Source organism: Sceloporus occidentalis, unplaced genomic scaffold (assembly GCF_023333645.1).
Source record: "Sceloporus occidentalis isolate IW3139 unplaced genomic scaffold, rSceOcc1.0.p SCAF_112, whole genome shotgun sequence".
NCBI lineage: Eukaryota > Metazoa > Chordata > Lepidosauria > Squamata > Phrynosomatidae > Sceloporus > Sceloporus occidentalis.
Genome location: NW_028317092.1, coordinates 624296 through 646470, shown reverse-complemented (window position 1 = coordinate 646470; position 22175 = coordinate 624296). Strand labels below are relative to the sequence as shown.

At 37.7% G+C, this 22175-nt stretch overlaps 1 protein-coding gene across 1 annotated transcript in view; it reads left to right on the top strand.

The window, feature by feature from the left end:
* LOC149282561 (dedicator of cytokinesis protein 2-like) overlaps positions 1 to 10266 on the top strand; it is a 291513-nt gene extending 281247 nt beyond the window's left edge. Inside the window, exons 49-52 of the mRNA XM_089498058.1 lie at positions 6081 to 6261; positions 8105 to 8225; positions 8847 to 8989; positions 10192 to 10266. Of these exons, the coding sequence (XP_089354184.1) occupies positions 6081 to 6261; positions 8105 to 8225; positions 8847 to 8989; positions 10192 to 10266 (520 nt within the window). The remainder of the gene's footprint in view (positions 1 to 6080; positions 6262 to 8104; positions 8226 to 8846; positions 8990 to 10191) is intronic.
* Positions 10267 to 22175: the final 11909 nt, after the last annotated feature.

Genomic DNA, 22175 nt, shown 5'->3' with positions numbered 1-22175 from the left:
CCTCTCCCACCACCATCTCCCGTATTTGCATTCCTCTGAAATCGGCTCCATGACGTTTGGGGATCATGCCCCCACCCATCTCACGTTGCGCCTCCCGCAGCTTCCCCCCAAGGTCTGGTGCTGGCGGCTCAACGAGACTTTAATTGATGGCCCAACGTACATCCCTGAGCTTTCCTCTCACCTCTGCCACTTCTTTGAGGAAAATGTAGATCGTGGTACCCCTCTCTCTATGGTCTGGGAGGCCCATAAGGCTGTCATTAGAGGCCATCTCATCCGCCTGGGTTCCAAACTCAAGAGACTTAATCAACTCGATTACTGACCTGGAATTGCGTCATAAACTTACACTTTCTGTTGACACTCTAGAACAACTCAAACTCCTACGATCTCAACTTGCGTCGCTTTTGGATTCTACGCTTCAGCGTAGTTATTTGCTTACCAGACGGCACTTTTATGAGCTGGGGGATAGGCTGGGCAAGCTTTTAGCTCGGGCGCTTAGGGCTAAGAGAGCGGCTGCGTACATCCCCAGAATTCGGGATTCTACTGGATCCTTGCACTATGTCTCCAAAGACATTGCTGCTTGTTTTTCCGATTATTATCCTAAGCTGTATAATATCTCTCCTGAAGGGGGACCTGGGCCTCAGACACAGTCGCTTGTGGACACTTACCTTACCAAACACTTACACAAGCGAATCTCAGCCGAAGATAAGGTTGCGCTTAACGCCCCGGTCTGTCTTGACGAAATAGAGGAGGTCGTCAAGTCCCTGCCTTGTGGGAAGTGTCCTGGCCCTGACGGGTTCACCCCGCTCTATTATCGTAGCTTCTTGCCCGTCCTTGGGCCCCAGATGGTTTCTCTCTTTAATTCCTTAGCCATGGGAGCTCACTTGTACCCCCACTCTAATCAGGCTCATATCACGGTCCTTCCTAAACCCGGGAAGGATGCAGATTTTTGTGGGAGCTACCGCCCTATATCCCTCATAAATACGGATCTCAAAATTCTGGCGAAGCTCCTGGCCAATAGACTCAAACACCTTATTCCGGGCTTGATCCATAGTGATCAAGTCGGTTTTGTCCCCGAGAGGGAGGCTAGGGATGGCACCATCAAAGCCCTTAACTTATTGGCCCTTGCTCAGTCCCGCGGAACTCCCTTTCTACTGGTCTCTCTCGATGCCGAGAAGGCCTTTGATAGGGTTTCGTGGTTCTTCCTGTTTCAGGTGCTTGAGAGGCTGGGACTTGGCCCCCGCTTCCTCCACCAGGTTAGGGCGTTGTACCATTCTCCCTCGGCGCAGGTGCGTGTGAATGGCCTGCTTTCGGACGCCTTTCCCTTGGGAAACGGCACGAGGCAGGGCTGTCCGCTGTCGCCATTGCTATTTATTCTTATGTTAGAACCCCTGGCTAATGCTCTTCGGTTGAACCCTGGGATCTCGGGCCTTTCCATGGCTGGCACCGACTATAAGCTATAAATGGACATTTATGCTGACGACTTGCTCTGCATGTTGTCGGACCCCTTGGTTTCCCTTTCCCATTTATCTACTGAATTACAGACGTTTCATTCTGTCTCTCAGTATAAAATTAATTTACAAAAATCCGAAATTCTGGGGTCCCATATTCCTCCTGACCTTGAGGCTGCCGTTAAGGTCGCACACCCTTTGCGCTGGGTTGACACCTGCATGACGTATTTGGGGGTACGCATACCCTCGGATCTTGCTACCCTGGTGGCGGTTAACTTTGCTCCCCTTCTCGCCTCTGTTTCGGCGGATCTGAGGAGGTGGGCCTTTCCCCATTTCTCCTGGTTTGGGAGGGTATTGAAAATGAATATCCTGCCTCGGTTTCTCTACCTGGCTCAGACCCTCCCTGTTTACCTTGCTAAATCGTTCCTTCGTGCTTGGCATAGGGTCTTTACTAAATACATTTGGCATGACCGCTCTCCCAGGCTGGCCTTTAAGTACCTGGTTGGCCCTAAGGACTGTGGTGGCCTGGGTCTCCCAGACCTTGATGGATATTGGGTAGCTTCTCATATGCGCAGGGTTGTGGAGTGGACGGCCAGGACTCCGAAGCAGTGGGTACTCCTCGAAAGCTTGTTGTTTCTCCTCGAGATTTCTGCGGTGCCTTGGCTGGTGACTCCACCTAGGTTTCCCTCCCTCTCGTCCCATCCGACCATTGCGCCGACTTTAAGGGTGATTAGAAAGTACCTCACTAAATTGGGGTGGATGGGCTCTCCTAGCCCACTCTTTCCTGTTTCCTCCAACCCTGCCTTTCCCCCAGGGCTTTCTCAGGGCGTTATTCGTCATTTCCTTCCCGCCGGGGAACGGGTGTTAAGGCTTGGCCATCTTATCCCTGCTTTTGACCCGGCTCGTCCGCTCACACCATTCGACCTTCTGTGCTCGGACGTTAGCTGTCACTCTCATCTCCTATCTGTCCTATATAAATAGTTTTTGTCGCATCGTATCCCGGCCAAGCCTTACTTCTTTAGCTTGTGGGAGAGGGACTTGGGCCGCTCGTTTGACTCAGATGAATGGACCCAGATTTGTTCCCTTGTACATAAGGGTGCCACTTCGTGTAGGCTACAGGAATCCGCTTACAAATTGCTCACAAGGTGGTACAAGGTTCCCGCGGAGCTGGACCGCTTTCTTCCCCGGGTCCTCCCACAGTGTTGGAGATGTGAGGCCGGAGAGGGCACATATTTACACCTGTGGTGGGAATGCCCTCTGGTTCGCCCTTTATGGTCCACGGTTTGGGAGGTTAATTATGGAATTGGGCGATCCAGACTTTCCCTTCTCCCCTGAGTGTATGCTGTTACATCGCACCGAATTGAGCCTGGGGTCCTTCTAGAGGTCCCTCTCTATCCACCTGGTTAACGCCGCTAGGGCGGTCATTCCTCGATTCTGGAAACAGCCTTGTTCCCCCCCTATTTCTGCCTGGCTAGCTACGGTTAACTTTATATGTCAAATGGAGGACTTAGTTCTGACATCTAGAGGTAGAGGCTACAAGAATGGACTTAAATTGCTTCCTTGGAAGACCTTTCTGTCCTCTCCCTCCTTTCATAGGGTCTTGGGGACTTCTGTGGGTAGCCCACCGGCCCTTGGCTTCCCCTAATTCTCTAGGTCCTTGGTAGCAGGCTTCGTTACATCGTACGGTTCCTGCATTTCTGTTTTACCTCCACACATATACCTGGAGGCCTCTGTAGCCTCATTCTGCCTTATTAGTACTCCGTCCGTCCACCTCAGTTGATGTATTTATATTTTTTTGTGTGTTTTTGTTTCGTTTTCGTTCTTTGCTCAATTCCCGTCCTTACTGTGCTGGGATTCCACCTGAATGATACGATATGTGGGGCCTAGATGTGGGCTACTGCTGTACTATTGTACTTTTGGCCCTGACCCCTGGGGCCTTTGCTTTGGGCTCCTTGTTTCTCTTCTTTCAAGGGGTTTTGTTATCTGCCATGTATCCACTGTGATCTCTTGCATATTGTATTATCTCTCTGTATGTTCATGTATCATCGCCTTTTGTGCTATGTACCTTGGATGTATGGTTGTGTCTGTTCTTTAATAAACGGTGAATTGAAAAGAAAAAAAAAAGTATTATTTTAGCCCAATAACAAAAGTATAATTCCATAGAACATTACTTTTGGAAATTATGAATGCCCCCCCAGTTTGACTGTAGTATCTTGTGTGCCCCCCCTATATATTGTTTCTAGAGTCGCCACTGCCTGGAAGAAAGATGTGACAGGGGTGGATATGATAGAAACATTTAAATACTTAATGGGAGTCAACATGATAAAGGAAGATAATTTATTTAACATAACAACAAGAGGACATAGTCATAAGCTAGAGGGGCAAAGGTTCAAAAGTAACATCAGGAAACTAATTCATAAAGGCATAGTAGATACATGGAATAGCCTTCCAGCAGAAGTGGTAGATGTTAATACAATGAAGGCGTTCAATCAAGCATGGGATAGGCATAAGGCTAAGCTAGATATAAGATAAGGCCAGATACCAAGGAAAATATGCAGAGGTTGAGCAGACTTGATGGGCTGAATGGTTCCTATCTGCCGTCACTTTCAATGTTTCTATGTGTAATATTGAGAAAATTATGAAAATGTAATTTCATCATCACCTTGGAAATAAGTTTTTTTTTTTTTTGTCTACCTAAATGTTCCTATTTCATGAGATATATTAAGCGTATGAGATGTATTTTTTCTACCTAAATTGCTTTGTATTAGATTTATTAAGGCTTCCATTCTATAACTGCTATGTTTAGTGTGTCTGTGTGAAACACTTTGCCTTGGTACTAAAGGATACTGATAGAGTTTAATCCTGAACCCAATGGTAGTGGAAAAAGCACTGTGTGTAGTCAGTTCCTTTGCACGTATGTGCACTTTTACACACATTCACAGTGTATCTAGCCACTACCTGCCAGTAGGCAGACAGCAAACTTCAATAAATTATGTGCATTAGGTTCACATAAACAATTAACAGGTTTAACAAACCTAATTCTGAATTTCTTCATATTTAAAACTATATTCAATGTAAATTCACTGCGTGTCTAGACAGATCAAAGCAAAATTCTCTGTAGCCAAGTGAGGTCAGAGCAATTGAACAATTAGGTTCAGTTATGCTTAACCAGCTGAACGTTGTGTCCAGATCCCCTTGACGTGAACTGAAAATGATACAAGACAAATACGACCTGCATGTATGTAATTAAATCAGCATAAACGAATTTCCTCAAATGTGGAGTGACCCGCAAAACTATGAAACAAAAATATATATAATTAATGCCCTATATACATAGCTTATTAATAGTATTATTAATTGTTTTATATAGCACCATCATATTCCACTTTTAAACGGTGCAGGCATTTTTTTTCTTACAGTGCCAGCATTACAAGAGTTATTTTTAAAATCATGAAGACTGACTTTTTGTCAGGGCTTTATGCTCGAATTCTACCAGTCTTCATTGGGGAAAGCCTCCTTTGGGTTGAAACATTGTATCATCTACTTACCATTATTGTAAACTTGCAATAAAACATTTTAATTAAATGTTTATGACCCTTTTGTAGCAAGTTGCTGGCAAAATCAATTAAAGGCAAACTCCAGCCATCATATGCACTTTAATGTATATGTTAGCTGTGTGAGCCCTTTAAATGTTGGTGATGTCTCTCTTCCAAATGCATGAAGGGATTCAGCAGAATCTGGTAAATCTTACTAAAATGTAGCAGTTTATCAAGTATCAAGTTTTTTTTAAAACAAATAAACACTATGTGTTTAGTTTATGGAAAGGCACCGGTGAGACCAACACTGTTGCATGGAAAAGGATTGTTGCCGTTTAACAAAATGCTACAAACCATTTATAATACTGTGATTCAGATTATGATAAAAATATTAATGTTAACTTAGGTTTAATTTTCTAAAGAAGTTGGCAGGAAAATTATTTTCGTTGCAAAGACCCAAAACTGTCAGGTTTCTCACTCCTATTGCTTGCATCACTAACCCTAGGCTCATCCTGGAAACTCTAGCACCATACGCACCCCTAAGCTCACTCCTTACACCAACAAACACATGCTAACACCATACATTCCTACATATACTAACACAGTACAGTAACACACCCTCACTCTACTACTATGCACTTAAACATATACACACTCTCCCCAACACCATACACCAAACACAACTCTCCAGCACACTCTCCTCTTAGCTCTCCTTTTAGTGAATGAACCCAACTTTAAATACTCATAAACTTTCCCTCTTTTCTCGGTAGACCACAATATAATATTTTGCTGTATCATTCCTCTATGCACAGCACGCAATTCCCGTGCTGCAATTACTAATAATCTTTTCACCTGCTTAATTAATTAATTTTTTTGATTTTCTGTTATCTATGCAGGAAATATTTCTATTCCTTAAAAAAACTACCTCTGTAGGTTTGTACAATCACCAAGATGGCTGTAACCACCTGCTTTTATGTTCATTTGTTCAAAATAACCAATAAAAAATGAAATTTTTAGAAATTCTGATGTAAATACTAGATTGTTTTGGTGTATTTGCTTTTTGGTATCATTATTCATTTTTTTCTTCTTCCAGCAGTTTTGAACTTGAAGTAGTAACGGCTAAGGCCAGACATGAAGAAACAGAAATAACTACTTTCCAAGTGAATGCAGAGACTGATGTTAAATTAAGGAGATCACGTAAAAAAACAAAAAGGAGCAGTGTGGTATTTGCAGATGAAAAAACTCCCCCTGAATCTTCTGTATCAGACACAAAGCGTGTACGTTATATTGCTTGATACTTTATCACTGTACTTTTCAAGCTTTGCACCCACAAACCCCCATATGTCTGTTCTTATGTGTAATGTTTTATTATGTTATATCAGAATACTCCATTTTTAAACAAAATTCTTATTTTAAAATAAATGGGCTAGGATTGACAATACAATATTTTCCAAATGGAATGCTATACATTTTAAATAGCATACAAAATATAAATACAAAGCTTGACCGATAAGCCTTTGGTAATAATTGCCCTTAAGCTAAAGCAAAGTTTATGCTTTAGCATTTTGACATTTATCCTACAAGAAGTAATGGATGCATGGGTTTATGTTCATACTGGGAATTTTGCTTATCTGCTTCCTTCAATTCTTCAACTTCTTTCCAATGCAAATACAGAGTTTAAAAACATCCATGGTTTAATTTATGTTCTTTTTGGGATAAACTCCAGATCTATACAAATTGTAATTTTTTACACTTTTTTGTTTGTATAAGTCATATGATATTATTTAAACTGAAAGCAGATTTAGTGGTTTGAATTCTCACTCCACACTTGCAGATGTACACTGTTCTATCTCCAAAGCCATTGTTCTAGATATCCTTTGTTACATGGTTTTGTTTTGTTTTTATAAATAAGGTATTTCAATAGTTCTTGCAAAGTTATGAAATGATGTAGGTACATATTAAAAACCCACCTAAGAACTGTTCCCCTTCGTTATGTTGTCTCTACCCTGTTGTTAAGATGCTGATGGTGGGGTAAAGGGAGTGGGTGAGGAAAAAGAAATTTAGAATGGGAAACTGATTGGATGATCCCATACCTGATCCTGACACCAATCTCAGCTTTCATTAGCTGAATGTTTACCTCCAAAAACAATTACGCTGACAAAAGACTATAGAGAGTTTCAATAAATACATTTACTTATGGTAAAAGCTGCAATGGTTGCCTTTTAACCTGTGCTATGGTCCATGCTGCTGCCATGTTAGTAAAAAGAACTGTTTATTGTCCGTGACAGCCCCACTAAAGAAAAATGCATACTAAAGCACTTTAATGTGCATTTTCAAAAATCAGTAGCACGAAAGCTCACTCATTAAAATCAGTGGGAGCCCATTCTGCACTTGTGGTCTGAACAGACTCCTGCTCACAGCCAAGCCAAAGCTGGAGCTTAATGGCGGTAATTATATCACTATATAGCTAGGGTCAGGCAAAGGGACAAACACATACAGTGGGATTATACAGAATCACCCCATGCATTTGCAAGGGACACACCATAGAAATGTAAAGGGACCACTCAGATATCATATGCATTTATGTGCACGTGATGGCAGCAGTGTCCCTTTAACTTTTGATACCTGAACTTCATATTGTTGTGTAGCACTATATACTGTATGTCCCATGCTGTGTTATTTACGTAACAATGTTTTTTGTTATGTACGTGTGTCTTATCCCGCCATCTAATGATATAATACTGCTAAAATAAAATACCACTACTAAAGTACAACACTTTAGATTACTTCTTTGCCACCAGCCATAAGATTCTAGTGGTATGCAAGAAATGTTTTTTGTTATACTCGGTTATACTTTCTGCAAACAAGGCTACGATTAAAGGCAGGATAATCGTTGTCACTAAATTTTAAGTATATTTAAAAATGCTGATTTTTCGGATGTTTTTAAAGGAGCAGTTTGTCTCGGACACAGGATTTTACCATTATACCTCAATTTTATGGTAACAGTCCTTTACATGAGAAACATAAAAAATAGTAAAAAGTGATTAGAATATATTGTTTGAATGTACTGACATTTTATTGAATCAAGTGACATTATATTTTAATTTTGCAATGTTACAGCTGTCAAGAAAACATGAATTTATGAGTGACACCAACCTTTCAGACCGTGATGCAACTCCTCAAGTTCTTTCTGTCCTCAAGCAAATGAGCTTTGCCAGTCGCTCAATGCCAACTATTCCAGGTAGGTTGCAAATCTAGTAACTCCATGTTACATTGTTACAAATTGACAGAGTATATGTTGCACAATTTCAACATGTCTCCCTATTAAAGTTGTTAGCGCGTATGACTGTGATTTGACTGTGCAAACATCAATAATTCATACCACGACTCTTTAGTTAGCTGGTTCAGTTCTTAGCTTACTTTAACTCAAGCTGCTTCATCAAAACCATTGCTGCAGCTAACTGCGGACACTGGTATGTTTATGCCCCAAATATATCCCCATATTAAATAAATCCATTGTACAGCGCTATATAAAACAATAAATAATAATAATAAATCCAAGCCCAAAGAGTCCTCAAGTGGGTGCTCAAAAAATGAATAAAAGCAACAGTAAGATGTATGACCTCACTTTCTATTTGTCCCCTAAAACGTGTACCAAAAATTATAAAGGTAAATCATATTTCACAGAAAAAAATTATTCTAAAAATCCCACAAATATTTTATTGAACACAAATGTTAAACACCACATTGGTGATATTGACTGTGATAAAAATTATTTGTTATGTTTACATATCTCACAAAAATAGTTTATTTTCTTGTTTTTTTCAAATATGATTTTCTTTTCTTTCTTTCTTTCTTTTAGCATTCACATTATCAGTTGTTAATGGACCTTCATCTGAGGACCAGAATCAATCAAACAGACTGAGTCAACAAAACATAGCTAGTTTTGAAGGAGACAAAAAGACTATTAAGAAAAACAAAGTAAACCAATTCTTTAAAACAATGGTGAGTAAATACGAAAGCAATCAATTCATGGTGTTACTAAATATTATATGACAGTGGGGAGGGAGTGAGTATATATGTATGTTAGAGTGTGTGTTTATGTGTAAGGATGTGTGTGTTAGTGTGGGTGTGTTAGCATGTGTGTAAGTGTATTATGTGTGTGTTGGCGAATGGGGACATTTGGCTTTACCTGAACCCCCCTTCCCAGGTAAGAAGGTGCCGCCCCCCTCCAGGAGAAGCTATTGTTTTCATTGTTTGTGCAGCTCCTGCTAAAGCTGACTTCTTAATATGTTGTCCTATTGACCAAACAAGATATTACAAGTTGCAAAACATGCCATTAAACTGAAATCTAGCCCTCTTAAAAGGTCACTCAATGTGTATATGACAGCTGAGAGGTCCCTTTAAAGGTACATTTTAAACTCTGCCCATAACCCAGCAATTTACATGCACGAGATGTGGTGATGTGCTGAAGTGTGGCAATACTTTCAGATGGGGAAGTATATTTGCAAGAGATTAGCCAAGCAAAGATAGTTATATATTATCCTGAAGTTATCTCATTTCTTCTCCACTTCCATTTCAAATCTTCACTTTCCTCATTTAATATACCCGCTGCCTTGTAAATTCAACATCTCCAAATGCAAATTGCACAGATTTAAAAACATAAAGTAAAAGTCATGCACAGTTTGATAAGATAATGTAGTTATGCCAAACATTGTAAAAAAAAAGATCAGTAATTTATTTTACTGCAATACCTGCTATCATGGCCAAAAATATATCTATCATAAAACTGCTCTGTACCCTCTAATAATAACATTGGAATTTAAGGGCATGGTTGTTTTACTGAGATGGTGGTAAAGGCTCCCAGCAGAATTGGCAGAGGATAATACAGTAAGGGAATTTAAACATTCATGGGATAGGCGTATGGCTATCCTGAATCTGAAAACCACATCTTGAGTCTTTACACGAGGCTGAATGGTTCTTATATCTTATCATTAGGCCAATACATTAGTAATAGTATCCATTCTTTTTTATTTTTTTATTTTTTTTTTAAAATACATTTTTATTGTCCTCCGTGGAGCAAGAGCAGAGCTCTTAAAGCTTCATCTCGGTAAACAGGTGCAGTCCAACACAATACCTATGTATGAAAACACATTTCCATGCACAATGAGCTAAAAAAAGTTGAATTTTTCTCTCTTTTTTTGTAGCGGACCTACAAAGTCGCTGATGATGGTAAACAGGCAGCTGATCAACAAACAGAACAATTACCAATAGACTTGTGATTACTTCTTTCTCTGACAAAAAGTGTCCAAGTGAAAACATATTTGCATCACTCTGGTTTTATTTTGGTTTTTTTTTACAATATGGGCTATTGGATGTTTTAAGTCAATGTTCTTCAAACATGGGCGTAGGAACCCCTAAAAATCTGGGGGGGAACAGCATTTTCCCCCATCAGATCCCCACTTTCTCACACTATCTACCCCCTCTCCCCCTCTCACACTTTCTTACTATCTACCCCCCTCCCTACCCTCCCTTCTCACTAGCTACCCTCTCCCTACCCTCCCTTCTCACTAGCTACCCTCTCCCTATCACCCCCTTCTCACTAGCTACCCTCTCCCTACCACCCCCTTCTCACTAGCTACCCTCTCCCTACCCCCCCTTCTCACTAGCTACCCTCTCCCTACCCCCCTTCTCACTGTCAACCCCAGGGGTGTCCAAGTTTTTTCTGCAGTGGGCCACTTCATCCGAATTGTATACGTGCGTGGGCCGCACTCATTTTTCACTGTGAGAAAATATGGCCTTTAATAAAATATGCAGATTAAAATAAAGTAAATGACACAAAACGTTTCCTTTTCCTCTCACTGATTTCTGGGCCTAGAAAGTTTTGTGACTACAAATTCAGGACTCAGGATAATTAAAAATGAAATAGTTCTATTTATTCTAGGGATGCACCAAAATGAAAATTCTGGACCAAAACATTCACGGTTCACTTAGCCAAAACCGAAAATGACCCCCCACCTTTAAAAATAATAATAAAAACTCACATTTTTAATAAAAGTAGGTAACACACCACAATTGGACAAAAAAAAATTTGCAATATGACTTGGCATGATAGGAGTGTGATTGCTAATTGTGATTGTGAACCGCATTTGCGGCGTTTCTATTGGGGGGGTTCCTACGGCCCTGGGGGATTTCTTAATTATCGCCCTCCCCCGCATGAGTTACTGGGGGGATCTGTCCCCCCCGTCCCCCCCGGTTCCTACGCCCATGTCTACAAATAAGGGATTGAGAACCATGTACAGCTCGGTAGGGTTTTTACCCCCATGCCAACTTCATGAAGGTTGTACTGCATTCCAGAACATTTATTGGCGTCCAAGTCCCACATTCCCCTGTGCTTTGCAATGCAATATACATAGCTGTCCACATTAATAAAGCTGTACAGGACTGATTTAGTTAAATAAATCCCTTGCTGAGTTTTAATGATATTGCCAAATACATTTTCTTTTTTCTTTAAATGCTTACTACCATGACTAGCATATGAAAGCCATTGGTTTTGATGGGTTTTTTTTTGTTCAAGTATCATTTAACATTTCATCCTATGTAAACCTTTTTTGTTTTCAAGACATTACTTGAAACAGGTTTAAAGGAAAAGTGCTTAAATTCTGATTATTCTCTATGCCAGCTATATGAATATGAATGCTTTTTTTTTTTTTTATAGAAAAATGATTTTATTTTTCTAAAAAAGCAGTGTTGTTGCTCTTTACATCACAATGTAATACTTATAGAATAAATGTTTTATGATTAATTTTAACATTCATTTTATTTGATGGATTTGCATTATTCCCCATTAATCTGAATGTATATGCTTTTTCGTGTAGGGTGTTCTTCATTTATTTTTTGTGATCACATTTGTTATATTCGCATACTAAAATGGTTGCTTTATTATCCTCTAAATACCATAGCTGTAGATTAAAGGGAAACTCACACCCTACTTTATTAGTATCAGATTAAAAGTATGTTTTCAACTGTATGGTGTTGTTTTCTTTTATAACCCCTTCTGGACAAAGGCATATTTACACTTCAGGATGGCAGCATTTTCGGCTATGTCCTTGTTCAACCATAATTTCGTCTTTCCCATTTAGTATACCCACTAAGTGCTCTTTAGAAGGCAACAGTACACCATAACTACATATCCTATATGGGGTCTTTTCAGACCCCAGTCATTTCTTTTGAAACTGGGGAAACTCTTGTGATGTCATGATGACATCACAGAGGGGTTTTCTTTTGCTTCCATAGGCCATTGTATGTTATTTTTAGATTGATAAACTGTTCACTGCAATTTACCTACAAACAGGGGCTTAACAAGAAACCACAGAGCCTTGGTGCGAAAATTGCCCTGCACCCCCCAACAGCTGGTATGTGCCATCACTGCCTCCAAACAACTTGTCTGTGGCTTCTTTGCCCCTTTGCCCCCCTTCCAACATACACTCTTGCACACAGACGTACTCATATTCACAAACGTACACTCAGATTCTAACACACACTACATCTCACCCCACTTACACATCCATGCTCACACACAAACACAAATCTACATCCCTGCTCACACACAAACACAATTATACATCCCTGCTCACAAACAAACACAATTATACATCCATGCTGTGCGAGCAGCCTCAGTTTCACCGGAGGGTCATGTGATGTAGCGTGAGCCCGATACGCTCCTGTCTCCCTGTGCTGGTTCAAAATAGTTTAGAAAGAGCCCTTCCGACTCGCACACGTAAACTCACTTACATACAAACAAACACACATTTCATCCCACCCCACTTACACATATGGGCTCACACACACACACACACACACACACACAATTACACATTCATGCTCACACAAACAGAATTAAACATGCACGCTCACACAATATTAGACATCCATGCTCACACACACAATTAGACATCCATGCTCACACACAATTAGACATCCATGCTCACACACAATTACACATCCATGCTAACAATCATACATACATTCCCACCTGCCCCGCTTACCTCTCACCACCTGTGCAGCTTTCTGTCTGGCTGCTCACACAGGGTGCAAGCAGCCGCGGTTTCATCGCGGGGTCATGTGACGTAATTATACCCCGATACGCTCCTGTGCCAGATCCAAATAGTGTGGAGCGGTGTGGTCCAGGTCGGAAGGGCCCTTTCTAAGCTATTTTGAATCGGAATGAGGAGACAGGAACAAGGGGTCGCGTCTGAGGCATGGGCCTGTTGCCCCTGTGCCTATGAAGGCGATTCACACCACTTTTAATCCACTTAATGACAAGTAATTTTTTTTAAATCCAGCCATTGAAGCAGACCTTTTAATATTTATGGTACATTCATGTGATTAGCACATTAGGTACTATGAATGGTTTCATGAAATTCTTAGACAAATATAGAACATATCAAGGATCCATTAAAAGTTGCAACCTTGTGTGTACAAAGCCAGAATCTGATTTGAATTAAAACTCAGAAGCATACTAAGGTCAATATGAGTGTGATCCATAGCTTTTCAGAACAGTAGTAACAAAGAAGAATGCTGGAGAAGCAAAATCAATGCCATGACCAGTGATAGAATGATGGAATATAGGCACGGCACATGCTTTAATGTTTTCACATGCTTTCACTGCTTTAAGTTTGTATCAAAACATCATTGCAATAACATTATACTAACAATGACCATTTCATTAAATGAGTAAGTAGGTTAATTATTTTACTACATGAACTATGAAAACGCAAAATTATTTTTGAGCTCCGCAATTAAAATATTATCTGAACATCTAAGAAGGTGATAATATAGATTATAAATAATTTCACACATATTAAAATCTATAGTTACAGCATACTTTTTTAAATTAACTTTGTGTTCTTGAAATTCTTTCACCATTTAAAAAAGAATTATTTTGACGTATCCTGCAGGGTTTTAGTTTCGAGTGTGAAATAACAGAGAAATTACACAAGGGGGAGATGTTAACCAACTCTAAAAAGAAATGGTTCAATTGCTACAATTAAAACACAAGATTTTTTCAGAGATTTTTCAGGAATACCGCACTATAGTTGTGATTAGTTGTAAAAGTTTTTTTTAATAATTGATAATATTTTTGATAATATGAAGCATGAACATCCTTAACATATTCTGATTTGTGTTATTTTTGTAGTGTTTATGAGCTGCTTAAATTAAGCACCAGAGCTATGGGTAAAACTATGGGATTCCTAACACAATCAAAGCCAAACTGTAGTTGTTATGGAATTGCAATAAAAAAAAAAACAAATCAAAGATTGTCCTTTTATAAGGATAGCAGGTAGACTTCAGATTGAGAATAATTAACTGTGTTAAATTCTAACATTTTTATATTAATTTGATATCTTTTAATGGGCATTTTTAACTGACAGTAACATCTTACGTCTGTTTTTTTTGGACATACCAGGACAAGACGTATAAACAAACAAAAATTACTATTTCTGATCCGTGGTGACATATTTTTTAAATTAACTGTTTTCAAACTTAACATGACCAATCATGCTTTGGCAATAAATGGTTGAGATGAGTATCATAGAAGTTACTTGTCATTTACCCTGTTTACCCATCACCCATAAAAAATATAAATTGCTCTAACCAATTTAAATTATTTATAGAGAGTATGTATTCTAATCCCAAATGCTAGGGCTCAGGAAAGTCTATGACTGAATCAGTTAGAAATTCCAGTCTTTAGTAGAATTTTATTATTCTGTGTTACTCTAGTCTAGTAGTAGCATTTCAGCTTATCCTTTCCACACATAATACCATACTAAAAGGAATCCCTTGTGACACCTTGTTTGGATTGTTGCACCTCCCTACTAGCTTGCCTGTCTATTTCCCAATCCAGTTCATCCTCAAAAATCTCTGGTTTATTAATTTTTTTTGCTCCCTGACTACGCCAATCCCTCCACTGGCTCCCTGTAACTGAATGGCTATGAAATTTTAATCCCCCACGTTTATCTACAAAGCCCTTAACAATGGTGCCCCACTTAACTGTCCTCAATGCTCTTTCTATGAATTACCATCACTTTTTCCCACTTGTGTTTCCAAGAGTTTACCTGTGCTGTTCCTATTCTTTTCTCTTCAACCAGCATTCTAAAAGAAACCATATGTTCTCCCCACCTCCAAGATATTTATGACCTCAACCTCCTAATAGATTTTCATACAACTGTAGCAGACAAATCATCCATCACAGTTTCATTTTATATTCAAGTGGGGACATTTCCATTATTCTCTGGTGCAACATGTGATAACTCAGTTTAAAAGAAAGTCAATTTCTCTAGGTTATATCTTCAGTTGGAAGATTACTCCGTTAACATTCAAAACCAAGGTCACAGATCCAGGAGCATGCTTCTGTGAGTCACCTCTTTTATATATTTTTACTGTAAATATATACACATTGCCACAGGGTATAAACCATCACTAACTGTTCATCAAAGCCACTGTTGCGTTATGTTGATGCTTTACCCAAAACAAAATTAAAAACACATGCCAAAGATGACCTTCTCTATGCTTAATGATTAGCAGAATTGCAGGTAGAAGGCTATGGTGGCTGAGACAGTGCAACTATAACTGTTACACATTATTTCAGTTGTCAAAACAGTGGTATAAATTGAAATAAGAAATGAGCAATTTTTTTTTAGTCACTGCATTACAATTAATGCAGCAGGTACATTAATGAAATATTTAACCTGTAAATGCCAGGCTATATGAAAAGGAATATTGTTCATACAGACTTGAGTCAATGTTGGGTGTTCGCACTAATGCTATAGCATACATTTTTTTCTTCTCCTTTGTTAAGTTATTCACTTGCTTTAACAGAAGTTATAGTGAAAATAAACACTTGCTATTATTTGTTAAGTATAAATATTTGCATTACTTTTTAAAGTACACTTTAGTACAACTTTCCTATTTCTGGTTGATGTTTGCTCAGAAACAATTCTTATACCTGCAAGAATTAAAAGTACCATATCGCCACAGTCTTTTTATATATCTTTAAATAGCATTGCCTAGAACATGGACCAATACCTTGGTATGTTCTGCATTTTAAATCCTAGCTTAAATACATTTTACTTTCTTAAAGGTAACTGTACTGTATGTAATAATATTTCCATAACAATGGTAATTGTCAATGTCTTTTAATTCATTGTCTTGCATTTGCTTCCATTATACTATATGCTCTAATCTAAAACACAGCAGTTGACACCCAAACATAGGGCAATGAGTATTCCAGACACTCTTTAAAAAAATTTTGTCCGTGTCCTCTCTATTACAAAACATTGTCATATGCTTTAATTAGGTAATCAGTTTATTAATGACTTCCAGTAACCAAACTAGAGGGAAGTGTGAGTTAAAAAAAACAGTACAGAAACTTTATAAAAAACATGCACCGCTACTCTAGAAGCAATAATTCCACCTGGGTCACTGGGTGCAGTTTATTCGAACATTTAAGAATTAGCTAGATTGTAGCTTTGTAATATATGATTTACAACCTATTTCTGTCAACAACTAATTTGCATTGTGTATTTCTGAGCTTTTATTAAACGTGCTACCACCCCGTATGTTCATCTACACCTGCAGCCAACAATATTTGGGGCCTTTCTTGAATGAAAGATGAAGCAATATATCCCTGTGGTTAAAATGGATTTGCCACCTTCCCTCAATTAATAAAGGTAAAGTAGCCAGCGCCATTAGATATCAAATTTCAACAACATCCCACTTGGGCATTAACATATATGTGTGTGTGTGTTTAATGTACAGTATATATGTTATGTATACATTTACTAGATTGTCTAAATCAAATGCATTGCATAATCCACATTCTACAATAACAATTTTTAATCCCAGAAGATTTCAAATTGGACTCAATCTTTGAAAATGAACTGCAACAATACAATGACCTAGTTAAACCAAGAGTCTTCAGTTGGGTGGCATAGAAAGTATACCCTCTTTGAATTCTGTGGTTTTACATATTAGGACATAATAACAATCATCTGTTCCTTAACATGTCTAAAATTAGGTAATCACAACCTCAGATGAACAACACATGGCATATTACACCGTATCACGATTTATTCAACAAAAATAAAGCTAAAATGAAGAAGCCATATGTATGAAAAACTTTTACTGCTTCCATAGGAATTAAGATGCTAAGACAGGTGCTGCTAATAAAATGTCCTTGATTAATTCATCATCAGCATGTGTGACCATCTCTAGAAGAGCCGAGGTTTTAGCAGTTTGCTGGTCTGGAACATTCAGATTTGTGTTAACACAATGTCAAGGAGGAAAGACATCAGCAATGATCTTAGAAAAGCAATTGTTGCTGCCCATCAATCTGGGAAGGGTTATAAATCCGTCATTCTGCAGTGTGAAAGATTATTAAAAAGTGTAAAGGATTTAAGACAGTTGCCAGTTACATCCCAGACTCTAGAGGCCTCAATTAGTATGTTAAATGTTAAAAGTTCATGACAGTAGAATTAGAAAAAAACTGAACTATGGTTTGTTTAAAAGTGTTGCCAGGAGCAGGCCTCTTCTCTCTAAAAAGAACATGGTCACACTGCTAATTTTTGCAAAATTGCTTCTGAACATACCACAAGACTTCTGGAACAATGTCCATTGCACAGATGAGTCCAAAGTAGAGATGTTTGGCCATAATGCATAGCACCACGTTTGGCAAAAACCAAACACAACATATCAGCATAAATACCTCATACCAACTGTCAAGCACGGTGGTGGAGGGGTGATAATTTGTTCTTGTTTTGCAGACACAGGACCTAGGTACTTTGCAGTCATTGAGTTGACTGTGAACTCCTCACAGTACTCTAAGAAAATTATTACAAGTTATTGCTGCTAAAGAGTGTGCTATAAGATATTGAATCATAAGGTATATGTTTTTTCACACATGACTTCTCAATTTTGGCTTTATTTTTCATGAATCATGACACAGTGTAATATGCCATGTGGTGTTGTTCATCTGAGGTTGCATTTACCTATTTTTTTTACCTACTAAGGAACAGATGGTATGTCCTGATACGTAAAACCATAGAATTTTAAGAGAGTGTACTTTCTTTTTCACACAACAGTATATTAGCTTCTATGAATGGGTGGTAGGGCCTTAAAAATGTTCATGTATCAGTAGGCTATGTAAGGTACAGGTACTGCTGTGTTTTTACAGAATCAAACGATGTGTCACAACATTGAGATTTGCACTAAAGATCCTCCAATCTACTTGCATACTTATGACAAGATCAAAAGCCATTTGTAACTAGTCACAAGACATCCAGAAATGCAGCGTGTTCAGAAAATTACTTCTCAAAGCCAAGTCATATAAATATAACATTGCAAAGTCTGGTGGAATTAGTCTTCCAAAATCATTCAGTATTCCTTAATTTAAATGTGATAGGTTCACAACATAAATAGCTTGAAGAAGAGAATGAAGAGAGGAGGAAGAATAAAATATTTAAATACATAAAGGAATTCCACAAAAAACAAGAGTGAAATATATTTCAAAACAGGAGAAACATCATGATTAGGTCTAATGCTAGAAGGTCCGAGGCTTAGATGCAATGTAAGGAAGTTTTACCTCACTGAGAGCAGAAATGGCTAGTACAGTAAGGACATTTAAACATGTATGGGATAAACCAAAGTGGATCTTTAATATAAGTGTTTAATACAGCAGGAATATACTAACTGGGCAGATTAAACTGGCATAAATGTTCTTATCTAATGTAAAATTCTATGCTTCTGCAAGAAATATACACTTAATGCACACAACACTAAAAGGTCAATTGAATTTCAGATTAAGACATTATTGTCTCATTGTGAGGTCGAAACGTCTTTTTCTTCCTTCAATAAATTTGCCTGATGTTGGAACCCTTGAGTGCATGGAGCCTTTATCTATATTTATGCTTTGTAGACTAAACATTTTGTTAGATAAATTGTGTGATTGTAGATGAGGTTAACATCACAATATGTAGCGCCAACCCCAGGTAAACTTCTCCACTAAGAAGGGCTGAATTAAACTACAGATTTTGCAGTCTTCTTGCAGGAGACACAAATTGGGGTTGGCCATGCATTATGCAGGCATTGCAGGAGAATGAAAATTACCTTAATTAAAAATAATTTATTTGCTATATAAAACACAACAGCTTTATTAACACCTTAATTTGAACCTTTTAAAACACTCAATACACATGTCTGTCTTAGTTATTCAAGTTACATTTATTAATGACAATTTGTTGCTTAGAAGTATTGGTCCCATTGCGTAAAATGTATGTTTATATATATGTGTGACATGACTCTCAAAAGTGATATAATATAATAAATAATAATCATATAATAAAAATGATATCAAATTGATAATTATTGTATTATTCAGAGACCCAACAGTAAATAACCCCTTAACCATATTTTGTCAGCCTAGACACTTAGGTAAACATGTTTCAGTATTTCACTATATCAAGAATTTAAATCTCCACTGGATTGAGATCTTCATTTCACAGCAGGTGCTCTCACAAGACATAATAGTTTAAGACAAACACACACTTCGCATTGATCATGTTCTTATCTGCTAATTAGAATCCTTTTGTTAACACCAAAGTACCATCTCAACCCTCCAGCACAGACATCTACATATCACAAATGCCAAACTACAAGATTGATGCAGACAGCACAACAGGTTGTATCAAAGGAATAAGCAGAGCTTAGTTGTGTGTATACAGGAACAAGCACAACAATTATCTGTCAAATAAACACATCTTGGCAGACATCAGGTAGTCTGACTGCAATCATCTAGATGGCACAGAGGAATGCCATTTGCATCATTTTTTGTCAGAGTAAATTAGTTTAGCATTCTAAACCTTATTTAATAAAACAGCTGTACTTGTTTTGTGCTTTACTTACATAATTCTCCACTTTCTACCCAATAAAGAATATGTACACTATATACACATACATAAACCCTATTACACATAATGTATATGGCAAATATGTATTTAATGTATTTTAGCACATTTATTTTAGTAGATATTAGTAGAAATATAGCTGTACCATTCCAGATTTTTTGCTGCATATGTGTTTTAGAAGCCATAAAAGAGAAATGTCCTTTAATGAATTAATTAATATGCTTAATTAGAGTTACTATATCAGCCATTTTTTCAAGGTCATTGATTGATTTCACATTTAAAGTCATAACCATGTTTGATATATAACCAACTGGCTGCCTAATGAGGGTTTATAATTCCCTCATACTGGAGGACAGGACTTTACATGTATTGGTCAGCAGCATGTGAAATGGATGTGTCCTGATAAAAAATCACTAGGGGGCATACTTGTGCACTGAGTAAACAGATGACTGTCCCCAAGAGAGCTATGGAGGATCATTGTGCTGCAGGATACCTTAATATGGTCTTGCAAACAATGGATTGAACATTTCTGTCTTTTATCAATGAACTAAAACTCTATTTTTAAATATATGAGAACATTTACTAAACTGTAGTGAGAATGACAATGTTCATACTGCCATTTTCCAGTCGAGCCATTAAGTGGTATACTATTATTTGTGCCATAAAAAGGCAACATATAATGAATACTAATATAAAATTTGTTAGCACAATGTAAAAATCTTAAGCACATACTGTGCCATTAGCAATTTTTCATGACGGCAACGCTTATTATTACAATAAGGCATCTAATGCATATTTTGTCTTAAAAATCGTCTACAAACCATGGTACAAGGGCAATGGGCAGGCAAGCAACCCCCCCCCTTCTGCTGCTCACATTTTAAAGTTTGGGGTTTATTGTAAAGCTTTAGTATGTTTTTGTTGCAATCCCCTATACAGCCACCAGGGTATTAAAGTTATTTAAGAATAATCTAAAAAATTTCTTAATCCTTTCTGTGTTCCTTTTATATATGTTGTACATTGCCTTTCTGTTAATATTTTGTACTATATAGTATACATAAGGACTGTTGTCTTCTAAATGTGCTCTAGTATGACTTGGCAATAAAGACCTCTCCTGGCCAATTACTGGCCCATGATTCACAATAACAAGACTTGCCATAAAAAAATTTGAATGACCTTTTTTAATACCTGATCAATTGCTTTGTACCAGTTTGGGGATTCAAACACTTTGGTTATCGCTAGGATAGCATAATTTGTAAGTATTAATGTGATAACAATACAAAGATAAACATATATATTTTGTTTTGAATAAAATTACTAAAGTATTGTTCAATTGCAAATAATTAAGGGTTTTATTTTACGAATTGTAGGCATGCATTAAGGAGGAAATTTATTTCATTTGTACTTTAAACCTGATCCTCTGTCTAAAATGCAAATCTACTCCTGGTAGACTATGGCAGTTAGGAATTAATCTAATTTTGCATCACAATCCAGGAAATAAAAGCAATTTGAAATTTATCAATTTTTGATTATAGTTTTGCAAAGATTTACTGCAAACTAAGACATCCTCAAAGATAAGCTGATTTTTGATCTGTATCACATTTTATAAAGCCATTAAACTCTGTACTAAATCAAACATGAATTCATAAACAAACATAAATGTTCTGCAATGAGTAAAATAAATTAGGAATAGTAAATGTTTTACTTTTCATATGCTGTGTTTTTACTGGTGAGTCTAAAGCACCAGAAGTAGTGGCGAATGTGTAAATAACTTGTTTGTAGGTGTTCATGGAATTGTATCAAAATGCAATGCACACTCTCTGTAAAATAAAAACTCTTTGTCCCTTGTCTTTTTTTTTGCAAAACAGACGTCTTTTGTATACAACTATAAAGTTTTACTGTGTTAAACCATTGTTGCCTTTGAATTATGGGAACATTTTTTATCCAAATGTCTTGGTATCATTTACACCATTTTTAAAACACTGAAAAAAAATATTCCATTCATTTGAAAGATAAACACTCATAAATTTCAAACTGGCTTATGAGCTGACAGCATTCCAAAAAGGGATATCACAGATCTCCAGCCAGTCAGTGCAAGCTGGGCGGAGCATATACTGAAACCTAAACACTGACAGGTGTATAAGTACTACTGAGCAAGGGCTGGAGTAATACACCTGTTTCAAGACAGGAGCATAGGTGCATCTTGCTCTGTAATCTGTTATTTCTATAAT